Source organism: Rana temporaria, chromosome 3 (assembly GCF_905171775.1).
Source record: "Rana temporaria chromosome 3, aRanTem1.1, whole genome shotgun sequence".
NCBI classification, from domain to species: domain Eukaryota; kingdom Metazoa; phylum Chordata; class Amphibia; order Anura; family Ranidae; genus Rana; species Rana temporaria.
In genome coordinates, this window is record NC_053491.1 from 212169167 (window position 1) to 212185813 (window position 16647).

The 16647-nt window shown below is 44.3% G+C and overlaps 1 protein-coding gene across 4 annotated transcripts in view; it reads left to right on the forward strand.

The window, feature by feature from the left end:
- The window catches only part of MON2 (MON2 homolog, regulator of endosome-to-Golgi trafficking), a 209976-nt gene that overhangs the window by 179209 nt on the left and 14120 nt on the right, over window positions 1-16647 (forward strand). For all 4 annotated transcript variants that reach the window (XM_040344211.1, XM_040344213.1, XM_040344212.1 and 1 more), the window contains 2 exons: window positions 4128-4335; window positions 7823-7905. In XM_040344211.1, coding sequence (XP_040200145.1) covers window positions 4128-4335; window positions 7823-7905 — 291 coding nt within the window. The remainder of the gene's footprint in view (window positions 1-4127; window positions 4336-7822; window positions 7906-16647) is intronic.

The following is a 16647-nucleotide window of genomic DNA, read 5'->3' on the forward strand; positions in this document are numbered from 1 at the left end:
CCCCCCTTGCATCAGGGTCCCCATCGGAGTCTCCCCTTACATCGGGGTCCCCATCGGAGTCTCCCCTTACATCGGGGTCCCCATCGGAGTCTCCCCTTACATCGGGGTCCCCATCGGAGTCTCCCCTTACATCGGGGTCCCCATCGGAGTCTCCCCTTACATCGGGGTCCCCATCGGAGTCTCCCCTTACATCGGGGTCCCCATCGGACTCTCCCCTTACATCGGGGTCCCCATCGGAGTCTCCCCTTACATCGGGGTCCCCATCGGAGTCTCCCCTTACATCGGGGTCCCCATCGGAGTCTCCCCTTACATCGGGTCCCCATCGGAGTCTCCCCTTACATCGGGATCCCCATCAGAGCCTCTCCTTACATCGGGATCCCCATCAGAGCCTCCCCTTACATCTGGATCCCCATCAGAGCCTCTCCTTACATCGGGATCCCCATCAGAGCCTCTCCTTACATCGGGATCCCCATCAGAGCCTCCCCTTACATCGGGATCCCCATCAGAGCCTCTCCTTACATCGGGATCCCCATCAGAGCCTCTCCTTACATCGGGATCCCCATCAGAGCCTCCCCTTACATCGGGATCCCCATCAGAGCCTCCCCTTACATCGGGATCCCCATCAGAGCCTCCCCTTACATCGGGATCCCCATCAGAGCCTCCCCTTACATCGGGATCCCCATCAGAGCCTCCCCTTACATCGGGATCCCCATCAGAGCCTCCCCTTGCATTAGGATCCCCACCAGAATCCCCCATTTAAATAAAGGTCCCTGTCAAAATCTCCCCTTACATCAGGATTCCCATCCAAGTCCTTCATGGACACCAGAGTCCTCATCCGAGTCTCCCCTTACATTGGGGTCTGCATTAGTGTCCCCCTTATCACTCTAAGAATTATAGTATGACTGTAGAAGCAAGATGGGAGTCGGGAGGCAGAGCAGGTCTGGACAGAGATACGGTAGGTCTTCTTGGTCCTAGCAACCAACAACGGGGATGATGATAGGGCAGTAGAGGGAGTCCTGGAGTAGAGGCTGTGTGGTGAGGGAGAGGAGGTGATGGGCAGCTGAAACCTCAATCTGTGAGCATTGCATTGAGGATATGCCTCTAAACTACAGTCTAAGCTACAATCTTGCAGCGGACTGGATGTTTCCCACAGGCCATAATTTGGAGACCTGCGGTTTAAATGAATGAATGTTCATGACCATGAAAGTTCTGCAGATCAAAGTTTTCAAAGCACATGCACATTATAATACCTTCTTAATGAGGATCACATTAACTTTTAGAATTTCAGTCATTTAGAAATTGTTTAAAATTTTAAACCTCCTTCAACTTTTCAAAAACAGACCACAATCTATCACCATCAACTGTTACAAATATAGACAGATGTTTCAAAAATTATCATTTCGAACTAGCTTAAAGGGGGTGGGTGAAATGGTTGGTGGACTACAGCAATAGCTGGATAAAGATTGGTGTACTGAGCCGACTGTACCCCTGTATCGCCACATTATTATTTGGGGGGGGTCAATTTATCAAAAATAATTGGTCTAAAAATATTACATATCTTCGCAAAGCTGCAGCGAAAAATTGCCATGTTTTGTTAAAATGATGTATGATTGTCAGTCCCAGCTAGTGACCATAATGCTGCATGTTACTGTAAATTCATATATTTTTTTATCTGTAAATGTTCTATTATCTAAAAAATATAATAATATTGCAATTATTATTATTATATATTTGTTTTAATGTTATTTTAATGTTATTCAATTTAAAGTTTAAGAGTTTTATTAATGGGTTGAATTAGGAGGTACCGGTTCTATCCTAACCGTACTGTGCAGGTCACAAGCTGCATATTCAGACCCTGGGTTATAGGCTAAACCTAATCTGAACCGATCCTCTTCCTTCTCCACATGCTACATATACACCCTTGTAATTCCCTTCAATCAGCAGTACAGGAGGTGTGACCCAACTGGGCAGCTAACTGCGCATGCATAGTTTTTCTCCAAAGGTCCTAATGGAAAATATGTTTACTTTAAAGGCTTCAGAGGACAGCTTTTCCATTAGGTTCTGTGGAGCATAAGTTGCACATACGCAGCCTCCGCTTTGGCTGAGAAGAAGGCCGGAGCACTACCCAACATAGAATGTCTTTCCTGATCTGGGTCACCCACTGATCTAAGGTAAGTACAAAAAGGTATAGTTATCATGGGGAGGAAAACGGTTAGGATTAAGTCATTTAAAACTGTAGTTATTCTTTAAAGTGGTAGTATGCTCTGTACTACCACTTTAACCTACAGGTAAGCCTATAATAAGGCATACCTGTAGGTATAAAGAATATCTCCTAAACCTGTAAGGTTTAGGAGATATTCCCCCCGGAATGCGCTGCTGACTGCAGCGGCGCATACGCAGCGGAGATCCTCGGCTAAAGGCCCGGCAGCCGCCGGACCTTGTCAGGGAGAAGTCTCCAGCGCGCATGTGCGGGAGTGATGACATCGCCGCTCCAGCCAATCACAGCGCTGGAGCGTCGATACACGGAAGACACTTCCTCGGCCTGGACCAAGTAAGTTCCTCTCACCTCGTTCCGAGGTAAGTATTTCATAATGAGCTAGTATGCAGTGCATACTAGCTCATTATGGCTTTTGCTTTTCAGGTTTAAAAAAAAAAAAAGACAGCGGGTTTTCTACCTAGTTAAACCAAGAACCTTGGTAGTTAAACCAAGAACTTAAAGCCAGTGGGCCAGATTCATGTAGCTCAGCGGATCTTTAGATCCGCTAGATCTACCTGGTTTACGATCCGCCGGTGCAATTTAGCGAGGCTAGTGCATGATTCATAAAGCACTTACCTCGCAAATTGCACCGTTGGATCGTAACTCCCCCCCGGCGGAATGCAAATTCCGCGGCTAGGGGGAGTGTACAATTTAAATCAGGCGCGTTCCCACGCCGATTTAACTGCGCATGCGCCGCCGGCGAAAAAGCCCAGTGCGCATGCTCCAAATGACGTCGCTAGGACGTCATTGTTAGCGGCGGGTACGTCAATTGCGGCCATCGGGATTCCCGATCGACTTACGCAAACGACGTAAAAATTTTGAATCTCGGCGCGGGAACGGCGGACATACTTAACATTAGCTACCCCTCATATAGCAGGAGTAGCTCTCCGCCGGAAAAAGCCAAACGCAAACGACGTTGAAAAAGAGCGACGGGCGGGCGTACGGACGTGAATCGGCGGTTCTCCTCATTTGCATATGCGACGTGTAAAACAAAGCGACGACACCTAGCGGCCGGCGGGAGATTACAGCCTAAGATTCGACTGGTGTAAGTCACTTACACCAGTCGGATCTAAGGGAGATCTATGCGGAACTGATTCTTATGAATCAGTCGCATAGCTCCGACCGTGGGATCTCACAGATCCGACCGTCGGGTCTCACAGATACGACGGCGGATCAGGAGATCCGCCGGCGGATCTATTGATGAATCTGGCCCAATGTAATCATTCCATAAGAAATATTTATGATCTACATACTATTGTGGGGTTATTATATTTTTAAGACCGTAGCCTTAAAGCGGCTCTAAAGGCTCAATGTTTTTTCCTTGCACAGAGCACTGCGCCCTGAGCCCACCCAGTTGTAAGTCAATAGCGAATTAATATTCACCTCTCGGCCACTCAGAAAGCGGGTCCTGAGACCCGATTTAGCCAGGGAGTCTCAGGACCCACTTCCTGTTTGGCCAGGAGGGGAAAGCCCCAGCTCTTTCCTCTGCATAATCTCAATCCCGCCCTGCCTGTGACCAGCAGTCAAGAACTGGGTGAACCAAGCTCCTAAGGTAAGGCCTCTGATCGCCGCCTCCTTCCCATCCATCTCTGTCCGTGGCGGGGGGGGGCTTAGGAGGCAACTGTGCAAAAAACAAAATGCTGCCTTCCCTTTAAAAAGCATCACATCCTTTCTATAAATATTAAGATAGAATCATTTTTTACTAAGATGCTGGTGCTCTAGCTTAGATTAGTTTTTTGTATGTACATCTGATAGTGATTCCCTTTCTACTTTCTATTCTTCTCCTGAAAGTAATTGATTTTTGTTTCTAATTGTAAGGCACATATTATATTTTCTGTTTGTCACTAACCCCTTAGAGTCTGTTTTGCAGAGGCAGAAATTGACATCAGGATGCGAGAAGAATTTTCAAAAGTGTGCTTTGAGACCTTGCTTCAGTTCTCATTCAGCAATAAAGTGACAACCCCACAGGAAGGATACATCTCTAGAATGGCACTATCTGTGCTGCTGAAGAGATCCCAAGATATTCTCCACCGCTACATAGATGATGAAAGGCTGAGCGGGAAATGTCCTCTGCCAAGGTATGCATCGGGTTTAACATGTATTCACAGTATGTTATACCGGATTCTTCTCTTGTAGAACATTACGCAGCAGGCATGTTTATCTGATTTCTTTTCTGTGTCCTTCCTGAAATCTAATAATACATGTAAGAATGCAGGATTCCACATATTGAAAAACATTAGCAATGTGTGTTATGTTTTCATCGGGGTGAACTATCTGTCACAGACTGTGTGGTGGATTTCCTTTTAATATGCAATGCAGTAAAGGTTTCTAGGTCCGCAGGCGAATCGTCCTCTATGTATAAACTTTCCAGTTGAAAGGTCTCAAGAAGCAAAGAAAACAGATCCCCTGCAGAGCTTAATATTAATCGTAGTAGGATATTAAACCTGTTGTGTTGGGAGCCCTTTTCAGTTACTGCCCTAAATTCCACAGCCAAGAGTCCTCTAGCTAGGACTGTGCACAATGTTTACAGAAGAACTTCCATTCTGAAGACATGGATTATTATTATTCTATATAAAAGAACCTTGACTTGGTGCATGGTTCAGAACATTTAATTGAACTTTCATACAAAATAAAACTAGACCTCTTAATGCATATTTTCCGAAGTGTCCTGTCTCTGCTGCCATAGCAAACAGTCAGTCTCTCCAGTTCATTCTGTAAACCAGCAATGAAAAATTAAATATTAATATGTTTAAGTTAAAAAAAAGAAAATTATCTAGCATTTTTTTTGCTTTATTTATTGTACTAGATTTATATTTTAAGGCTTCATGTACACATAGCCTATTATGAGCGCCAGTCGTGGGAAAATGCAGCAAAATTGTGCCGCAATTTTTGCAGTGATTTGCGGGCGGCCGTCAAAACATTTCTCTCCTGAACATGATTCTTCTGCATTCCCCTAACCACAGCATTTTCCAAACAATCCTAAAAGCATATGGGCCAGTTTCTCAAAAGAGATACGACGGTGTATCTCAAGTTACACCGCCGTATCTCTGTTTTTGGCCCCGGGTATCTATGCGTCTGATTCCTAGAATCATTTACGCATAGATACGGCGTAGATCCGACAGGTATAAGTCACTTACACCGTCGGATCTTAGATGTAATTCCACACTGGCCTCTAGATGGCTTTTACCCTGATTTCTCATCTGTCTATGCAAATGAGCCTGATACGTCGATTCCCGAACGATTTTGCCCAGCCTCGTCGTCTTTTAGGTTGTTTCCGTAAGCGTAAACTTACCCCTGCTATATGAGGGGTAAGTTTACAAAGGTCCGTCGTATGCCATGTTAAGTATGGCGTCGGGTCAGCGTCGTCTTTTTCCGTCGTTTTACTAAGTCGTTCGCGAATAGGACTTTACGTCAATGACGCTCACGTCGGCTTCATTGACGTTTTCCGTCGTGAGCTGGAGCATGCGCACTGGGCTATTTTTACGGCTGGCGCATGCGCAGTTCGATCGGTGCGGGGGCGCGCTTAATTTAAATACAAGCCGTCCCCTTTGAATTACGCGGCCATACGCCGGGCCATTTACACTACTCCGCCGCAAATTACGGAGCAAGTGCTTGGAGAATACGGCACTTGCTCCAGTAAGTTGTGGCGGCGTAGTGTAAATGGCTTACACTACGCCGCCGCGGATTCTATGTGAATCTGCCCCTCTGTGTATATGGACACATAGACTTTTATGGAGTTGAGATTAGGAGCTTTGGCAAAAAAGATGTCAAAAGCTCATAAACTCAAGGTTAGACGCTGTAGTGTACATGAAGCCTTATGCCACCTACACACGTTTCGAAAATCGGACGACAGATCGTCCGACTTTTTCCGCTTACTAGTCGCAAGTAGAAGTTAAATAGGTTGCTAAAGTCACAAAAATTCTCGTACAACATGTCATGTGTTGTAATGTATTTGTGTTGTATTTTCGGACGACAACTGTACTGACCAAACGAAAATCGTACGATCTGGTATCGTACGAGAAAATTTTTCGTGCATGTCCGATAAAATAATATCAGATGAACTGTCATGATCGGCTCACGGAAGCCCTGTACTAACGATCCGATTATGGGACGATTCTTCCTCGGATGACATTTTTCGTACAATATTCGGATCGTGTGTACGTGGCATTAGAAAGTCAGTTGTATTAGGAGGTACCGGTTCTATCTTAATCGTACAGTACAGGTCACAAGCTGAATATTCAGACCCTGGGTTATAGGCTGAAAACCTAATCTGAATTTATCCCCTTCTCTCTCCACATGCTACATATACAAAATAAAACTAGACCTCTTAATGCACATCCTCATAAGTGTCCTATCTCTGCTGCCATAGCAAACAGTCAGTCTCTCCAGTTCATTCTGTAAACCAGCAATGAAAAATGACTGGTTACTATAGATAACCAGCAAGACATTAATATGTTAACCACTTAAGGACCGCCTAACGCCGATATACGTCGGCAGAATGGCACGGCTGGGCACAATCACGTAAGGGTACATCCCCTTTAAGTGCCCAGCCGTGGGTCGCACGCCTGCAACCCGGTCCGAACTCCATGACCGCAGCCACGGGACCCACGGACCCAATTGCCGCCGGTGTCCCACGATCGGTCACAGGAGCTGAAGAACGGGGAAGGTGTATGTAAACACACCTTCCCCGTTCTTCATTGTGGCAGTGTCAGTAATCGTCTGTTCCCTGATATAGGGAAAGACGATCACTGACGTCACATGTCCAGCCCCGTGTTCTGACAGCCGGCACCAGTTGATTAGATATAGCCACGTTCAGTCTGAAAATTCTTCATCCAATTTCTCAGTGTCGGGAGGTTGGCAACAAGGCCACCCACAGAGCAAATTTCTGTTGGTTCTTCAGGAACCAGATGAATCTCATGTAATATATAGCCAGCTTAACCATGACCATTCCAGGAGTGCTTACAAAGGTCACCTTTATTGCACTGGTATAAATCATTGTAAAAAAATGTTGTTGCAACTGCATTGTTCCAACTCCTTTCACTATTCACTTTGTCTGGACAGCTTAGTCAGCATATAAATGTGTAGAAAAATAGTACTAAAGGAATATACTGTGTAGCACTGTACAGTACAATGTTTTTGCAATCCTATCTTCTGCACAATAAAGTAGCAGCTTTTATATCACTCCGCTCCCTACAGATTTTTTACTTCATCCTGTTTTTTTATTTTATTTTAGGTATCAGTACATAGATTACTGTATTCTCTCTAATCCTATGTAGCCAGTATCTGTACACTTGCACTTGACATTCCTTGAAAGTGTAAACAGCACCTTATAATTTCGTGGTAAATGGTAATAATTTATGATTCATTGCAAAATAAATGTTTGGAATTCCAAAGAGATATATTGCTCTAACATTTGAAGTAGACCTGAGACTGCATTGGCCAAAATGAAGTGCACAGCTATAAATACCTCTCTGTCAGGGAAAACCTTTTCACAGTACATGTACTGTAATATGCTTTGCATAAGTCATAATGAATAATGGTGATTTTATGTTTGGATTCTTGCAGGCAACGTGTAACGGAAATCATATTTGTTTTAAAAGCTGTAAGCACTCTCATAGATTCTCTTAAGAAAACTCACCCTGAAAATGGTAAGTACCTGGAGTGGTCTTTTTGCTTTGTAAATTATGTTTTATTTGGTTTTACTTTTCTATTTTATCCTGGCTCACTATGTACCAGAACCAATACAAAAGACCTGATATCATTTTTCTCTTTATTTATTGCATACATTCCGTGAGTGCGCATTTATATTATTAGTTTATTGTACCTATCGAGTTATAGGGCGCACCTACAGTACATACAATATAAAGAATAACTGTACTGTTAAAGTGCTGTGATCCTTTTTCTCTAGGCTTCCTAGCAAAAATACACAATCAACCTCAATGTCAACAAGCCGCTCGCTGTGGGGGTACTCGTGCATGTTTGCTCCCGGGCCACCTCTGTGTGTCTTATGGCCTTAGCCCCCCTCCCCACTGCTATCTCCTCACTGGTTGTGATTGACAGCAGCAGGCCATTGGCTGATGCCAATAAGGAGAGAGAGAGAGTGAATCTGCTCTTGTACCCATCACTGGATCAAGATTGGACTATTGGGTAAGTATAAGGGGAAGCTGGGGTAGTAGAGCTGCTTGCAGAAGGCTTTTTACCCTTTTGCTCCCGAGCCACCTCTGTGTGTCTTATGGCCTCAGCCCCCCTCCCCACTGCTATCTCCTCACTGGTTGTGATTGACAGCAGCAGGCCATTGGCTGATGCCAATAAGGAGAGAGAGAGTGCATCTGCTCTCGTACCCATCATTGGATCAAGATTGGACTATTGGGTAAGTATAAGGGGGAGCTGGGGTGGTAGAGCTGCTTGCAGAAGGCTTTTTACCCTTTTGTTTTACCATTAAGGTAAAAAACCTGCCTTTAGAACCCCTTTAAGCTTTAAAAGGATAAGTTCACCTTTTGTAATCTGTTAACACAACATATTCAGGGTGTAACATGTATCATGTTACAAATGCACTGGCCCCCACACCCACCGAGTCCCCGTTTTGACAGCTAGCGGGGGAACTTATTTGCCTGCCAGGCCACATCATTCATTTACAATATTCTGTGAATGAAAAAACTACAGGTCCTGACAACCTTTGCAGCTGTCAGCTTGTAGTTCTCAATGAACTACCAGGATGCTGTTAATCACTCTTGGTAGTTCACTGAGATTCCTGTCAGAGTGTAACTGCCTGCCTTTATCAGAGGTATGAGCAGACAGTCTGCAGGACTTGTGGCATTACACCCACAATGTGCTGATCAGTGGGTGCAATAAACTTCAGGTCTCCAAGAAAAAAAAATGTTTTTGCCTACCAAAAATGTGCATTTTTTTTTGTAAAAGTGAACTTACCCTTTTAAATTAGAGCTTTAACACTTAAAGCACAATTGTTCCTTTTGTAAAAGATGTTCTTTTATTAATGCAATTCCCCTCCCCTGCTGACTGCAGTTTATCTATTTCAGCGCTCATTTTGCAGCTCTGTCTGCTGGGTGCCACCCAGCCTTTAGATAATAATCCCACCAAGTCCTCTTCTGTCTGTGCATATGTGCCACATTCCTATTCATTCCTATGAGAAGAAACACACTTTGCAGGATGACTGGAGGTTGCAATGAGTACAGCTTTCAATAGCATTTATTAGGGCCACAGTGCTTGAGCCAGCTGGCAAGGATATTTTCAGAAGCAAGACTGTGAAGATCGCCGGATGAAGATAAATATCAGATGAGATGGGCTGCTGTCATCTGAGAGAAATGCTGCATTCATTTAGGTAGAATTCCAGGCTAGAACTAAGCTTAAAACTTCTCCCACCCCCCCTTGTAACACCCATTCTTACTACCCTGTAATAGAAAAATGCATATTCTTACCTATTCTCTGGATACTTTGGTCTGGTCACGTGATCAACTCCCAGTGGCCTGCTTCAGGTGAGAGGAGGGACAATTGACAATGGATGCCCCATAGACATCACCACCCAGGCATTGCATCCATTGTCGGCACTCTCTCCTCTCCCCTAAAGCTGGCAGCTCGGGAGATCATATAACTGGACCAATGTGCCCTGGGTATAGGTAAGTATATGCATCTTCTTTCTACAGGGTAGTTAGTCTAGATGTTAGAAGGGGGTGGGCAGTTTTAAGCTTAGTTCTAGCCTGGAAAAAATCCACTTTAGGGGAAAATTTGTGCAAAATGTATAATCTTTTAATCTCAACACTAAAGCTAAATGCCATATTTAAAATGAAAGTACTTGGTAACCACTAACATTTAGTCATTGCCTCCTAGCCCCAGACTTTAAGGCCGCGTACACACGATCGGTCCATCCGATGAGAACAGTCCGAAGGATGGTTGTCATCGGTTAACGAATAAACCTGACTGATGGTCCGTCGCCCCTACACGCCATCGGTTAAAAAAACGATCGTGTCAGAATGCGGTGAAGTAAAACACCACGACGTGCTGAAAAAAAAACGAAGTTCAATGCTTCCAAGCATGCATCGACTCGATTCTGAGCATGCACGGGTTTTTAACCGATACTTTTGCATACTAACGTTCGGTTTTGACTTATCGGTTAGGCGTCCATCGGTTCAATTTTAAAGCAAGTTCTCATTTTTTTGGCCGAAGGTTAAAGAACCTATGGGGCCTACACACGATCGGTTTGGACTGATGAAAACGGTCCTTCAGACCGTTCTCCTCTGGCGATCCTATCGTGTGTATGCGGCCTAACACAAACCCATTACTAATTAAAGTGGTTGTAAAGGCTAAAGGTTTTTTTAACAGAAAGAAGGCTAAAGGTTTTTAATACCTTCATGCATTATATGCATGAAGGTAAAAAAAAACTGTGTCAGAAGCCCTACCTAATACTTACCTGAGCCCCATCTTGATCCAGCTATGTGCACAAGAGTCTTTGGCTCCAGCTGCTGTTAATCACAGCCAGTGAGGAGAGAGAGGGGGCAGAGCCAAGCTGTGGCTCTGTGTGGGACACACAGCCACAGCTCGGGAATGAGCCTGCTTGGGTGCCCCCATTGCAAGCTGGTTGCTCTGGGGGCACTCGGCAGGAGGGAGGGGCCAAAAGTGCCACCGAGGGATCTGACCAAAAGAGGATCTGTTGCCCTGTGCAAAACCACTGCACAGAGCAGGTAAGTATAGCATGTTTGTTTATAAAAATAAAAAGCCGTTTATATCACTTTAGCCCATGAATGGGCACACTTATGAAGCACCAAACCTTCCTCTTCTGTGCCAAGAGCTTAGTACTGAAAATTGCTGATCCAATATTAGGTGGAAGCCATTTACCTAGTCTGTGTGCTTTGGTTTAAGCAAAGATACTCTTACTGATATAATTTGAATATACAAACTTCATGCAGTTCTCAACCTTCGTGGGAATGTACCCCAGGACCCCAGCACCACGACTCAAAGGTGCTGACCATTTTGTTTTTTTCTGAGCATCGTGTAGAGACTTCTGTTTATTGCTGCAGACCTTATAAAATGTTCTGCTGTGTTACTGTAAAGAATTCAGAACTCGCCTACCTTTACTGTCAGACACTTGAAAAGATTGCTTCAACAGTTTGGCTGACTGCCCTTTGTACATCATTTTTTATGTCTTTAGCTTTCAAATGACAGCTTTTACAGCGTACTTTGACTGATACTATACATTTTTGCATAGAAGCATTTATTTGAAATTGTACACAATTTACACCTGCAAGCATATCATAAAATATGCCTGAATCATTTTTACATAAGCTGAAGATGTGCCTGTCTGTGGCCAGCAGAAAAAATACATATACTATAGTCAGACTGACTTGCCTTGTGGTATTCTTTGCTGAATGTATATTAACAGGCTTTATTTATAGATCGGTCTACACCATTATTAAACCTCTCAGGGATTATATCCCTGCAGATATTGGTCACTCAAGAAAAAGCCCCCCTCAGTCTGGTATGTTAAGGATTATGAGATCTTTCTTCTTTTGCTTCCCAATGGTTGCATAAGCAACTTACATTTATTGCACCAAGGTCACTGTACAGTATCATACCACCATAAAAGAGCGACCTTTAGAATATCTCATGCTCTGAACAGAGATCAGCTAGAGCATTGTTGCATTCCAAAGCTCCACATCAAAAACAAATACTGTAGATATTGGTGTAAAATGTATCTTGTACCCAGCGGCGGCCTGTCCATAAGGGGCGCAGGGGTCACCCCCCCCCCCAATCTTTATGCACCCACCAATAATCTCCATGCAGGGCACCTGACTCCTAGCATTCTACAAGTCTTTTTTTGATCCATGAATTGGTCGCACACAAATGTGCAGTCGGGGATAGACTTGGAGGTCCATGCAGCTGTCTGGCCTGTCATCTGTTTGAACAGGCTCCCTGCATATAGCTGCATGGAACACCTGTGCATCCTGCACAGGTGAAGACGGCCTTTCACACGGGTGTACGGATCAGTTTGAATGAGATCTTAATGAATACATAAATGCTTTTATTGCTTAGGGTTTATTATTTTATTATTTGCCTGGCGTTCAGTTTTAAAAGTTAAGTTCACGTTTTTTCTTCCTCTAAATTCCAGCTTCCCTATGTCCCAATATACCATTAATGTACCTCTGTTGCAGAAAAGTAAAAGCTTACTTTGATTCTTAGAACAAGGCCTTACCGTAGCCCCTGGTGTGTTCCAAGTTTATGACTTCCTAGTATGTAGATTTAGAATGTAAAAACCGGTAAGACACAGGAAGCAGTTCACCAGCTGACCTCAGTGCATACACCCCCTGCATCTATCACTCCAGGCGTGCGTTTCCCTGGCTTGTCAGTGTAGGCTGCCAAATGTAGCTGGTGAACTGCTTCCTAGGGTCTTACTGGTTTTTATGTCCCAAATCTACATACCAGGAAGTCATGAACTTTTCTATGGAACACATCAGGGGCCAAGGTAAGGTTTTGTTCTAAAAATCAAAGAAAGCTTTTTTTTGTCTGCAACAGAGGTACATTAATGGTATAGCGGTACATAGGGGAGCTGGAATTTTAGAGTAAAAAAAAAAAGGTGAACTTATGCTCTTGTGTTTAGGGCCTCTAATCTTTTATGTGCATTTAAATGTAGTCCGATTTAAATTATGGGTTATTGTCTAGTTCTGCATCTAATAGGTAGTTATGTATGTACACAACAGCAGCAATGTATGCTTATTACATATTCAGGGCTGTGCTTCCTGCTCAGCAGTGCAGCATTTAGATTGTTCCTCCCGGTGCTGGTCTACAAGTCTGTGCAGTAGACCTGTGGTTCTCAACCTGTCTAGTGTCGTGACCCCTTGATAACATTTCCCAAGTTGTGGAGTAAAATTATTTTCCTATCGTGGGTTGTCGGCACCCAAGGTAAGACAAGTAATTTGCACCCCTAACCCACAGACATTTAGCACTCCCTGAGTCCCTTCCACTCATACAGTGTTAAAACCCCTTATAGTACATTTTAGGATGTACCACTCTTTATCTTTGTTCTCCTTTCTTTCCCTTTTATCTCTCTATATCCTCATTTATTGTTTGTTATGCCCATCCCTCTCTAGCCGTCTTTCTTGTTTTTCTCTTATTCCTTCTCTCCCTTTTTCTTTGTTCCTCCCACTCTTTTCCTCTCCCTTCCATGTATTCTCATTTTTTATTCCTTCTCTTACTCCCTGGCAGGGAGTTAGGATCAGTGGCAGTGCTGGTGGGGAGTTGGGATCAGCCAACTTAGGTGCTCTTGATCAAGGTCATCTTCTGATCTGAGAACTGTAGTGGGGACTTTTAAAGGCAACTCTAATCACAGGTAGTGTTACTCACTGTGTCTCCGACTTTGTGATTTCTCGTAGCAGTGACACCTATGCTGAAATAAGCAGATAGGGTCTCCTCCAGCCCCTCCCACTTCACATTCCTCACCAGTCAGCTGACCTCTAGTCCCTGCCCCCAGCTATCCTGTGAACTGAATGGGCAGCTGTGAATAGGCTGAGTCCCCGTTCACACCTAGGTGTATATATATGCCTGTAGTGCGACGCCGCAGCCGCCCCTGAGACGCCAGAGGGATGATTTAGCATGCACCTCTATGGAGATGGTTCACATCTCCACGCCGAACGCCGTACGCCTGCCGCCTGAAAAAAAGTCCCGGACCTTTTTTTCAGGCGGCTTTCGGCATAGGAGATGTGAACCATCTCCATAGAGGGGGTGAAGGCTGCATTCACAATCGCAGCGTTTTGTCGCCGCGAATCGCTGTACAAAACGCCGCTTTTTGTCGCTGCAATTCGCGGGACAAAACACCGCGATTTTGTACGCCGAGGTGTGAATGCAGCCTTAGTGGACGGCCGCAGGCTTCAGGAACAGCCCGGGCTTTGTTGGCCCCTGGCAAATCCTCATTTGACCCCCAAGGGGGTCCCGACCCCAGGTTGAGAACCATTGCAGTAGACTCTGTTTGGCTGGTTAATATATTTTCAGCAAATATTAAACTGCTTTCAGGTAACTATAACATCTCAAAATGTTTATTAAAAAACACACTAGTTTCCTTTTCAAAAGATTCGTTAAATATAATAGTGTAAGCAAGCCAGTCAAGTGTTTATCTCCTTGTGGAACAGTTTATTAAAATAAAATGCATAAAAACTCGAGCAGATAGGGAGGAAATTAATTGAAAGAACTAGCTGCAGTAATATGGAGCCTGTGTGACCTTCAAGGTTGGTGACTCATACATCCTGAGGCAATGAATTCATCAAGTCTTTTCCTCCTGGGATGGATGACAGGGTCACCACAGTGCATGACATATCATGCTGTTTTCCTTACCGGATCTCTTAATGGACTTCATGAACCCACCTAGCCAGCTATTGGCATTCCTATACCTTGCAGGCCTCCCTGACACAGACAGTCATTGTACTGTGCACCATCCACTTCATACCTCCTCAGGGTTTACACTCACTGCCTCCCACTATTCTTTTTCTGGAAATCATTAATACTCATCACCATTTGGTTTTCGTTATAACCCATCAGCCTATGAAGATGTTACTATGGTTTCTAGAAAAAAAAAAAAAAATGTTTTTGCTCAGCTGAACAGCATTTGTTTAGTGAAGTATTGCCGTATGTTTTTGCACAACTTTCTTGATCATATTTTGAATGCCTGAATTCCATACCAAATTTACCTGTAGCTGAAACCCATGATGAAAACATCAGGGTTCAGCATCTCAATCGGTCAAAAATCCAGCCTGCATCAAATAACAGCAAGTTGACCAAGCAGTCTTTTATTTTATTGTTTAGTTAAAACCACAGTCTTATTCTTATAAATAAAAGGAAGGAGTTTCATTAAATTTATAATAATCCCTGGGATTTTAAAGCACTTTCAGTAGCTGATTTATTCACTTTCTGAATATGCAGCTTTTTTATCTCTTAATTCTTGCCTGTGTTCCAATCTAAGTTGGTGTCATGATCACTGCCCCAGATTTCCTGTTCCTACATGATGGGACTAGAGTTGCATTTCTCTACTCTGTGTGCATCAAAGGAAACGCCTAGGATGGCAAAGCACTCCCCTCCTTAAACAGACTGCCCAGAGATTTACCACTGGTAACACTCTCCTGTGAGGACCCTAAAGCCGTTCTCCAATCTGGAAAAAAAAGTGAAACATCAGCTATATATTCTGTAGCTGCTGACTTTTAAAGCGGTTGTAAACCCAAAAATAAAAAAAATAAAAAAAACCTGCAAGACAAAGGCATAATTGCTCATTATGAATTACTTACCTTAGATCAAAGCCGTCCTCGACTCCCCCTCCGGCCACAGACATGTCTCTGGAAGGTTACTTCCGGGTATCGCCGCTCCGGCACTGTGATTGGCCGGAGTGGCCAATATGTCACTCAAAGCCGGCATTAGCCATTCAACAAAACCGTCATTCTCAGTGCGCCTGCGTCGTAGCATAGACATCGGTGTATTATTTTTGGGAAATATCTCCTAAAGTCTTACCTGTAGGTGTAACTTCCCCCAGAGGGTTTACTTCCTCTTTAACAACACGACACTTACTTGTCCAGTGATCCAGTGCCGTTCTCACCCGGGATAGTTTTTCACTAGCCTTCGGGTTCACGGCGCCGGTATTTTAACTATGGACAGCTGGATGTGCTGATTGGGGCTCCAAAGCCAGACTGCACTTTGTGTTTGGCCCTGCAGTCTTCTGGAACCTGTGACGTGTTCCAGAAGACTGCGGGGAGGGAGAGGAGAACTTCGGCTTGGATCTCCTAGGCCAGGGGTAGGCAACCTCGGCCCTTCAGCTGTTTTGAAACTACAAGTCCCATGAGACATAACAAGACCCTAACAATCACAGGCATGACTCCTAAAGGCATGATGGGATTTGTAGTTTCACCACAGCTGGAGTGCCGAGGTTGCCTACCCTCATCATAGGCGATCCAATCGGAAGTGGTAGTGAGAACCTAAGAACCCACTGATAAAGATGACCTACCAAATGGGGCGGGGGGGGGGACTTAATGCAGAACTTCCCCTTTTGAGTGAAGCTCCGCAGCAAGACAGTAAGTGCTGAAGTAAAGACATTTTAATGATTTATTTCAAGAGCTGGCCTGCACAGCTAATAATTTCAGACTGGAAGATTCTTGCATTCAGTTCACATTGGTTTACTTTGCCTGCATGAGTGTTTCATGCATCTGTGTGCATGCAAAATCCCATTCATGTCTATTGGGACGCAATGACTACTTAAACACAGCCACTGCCTTCAATTTGACATCTACTAGGGTGCAGATGTGTGTCCTTGAAAGCACACCGTGTGAGATTGGGAACAAGCACCCACATGGATGTCAGATTGGAGGCAATGGCGGTGTCCATGCCGCTGCAGCATCCCATTTGGC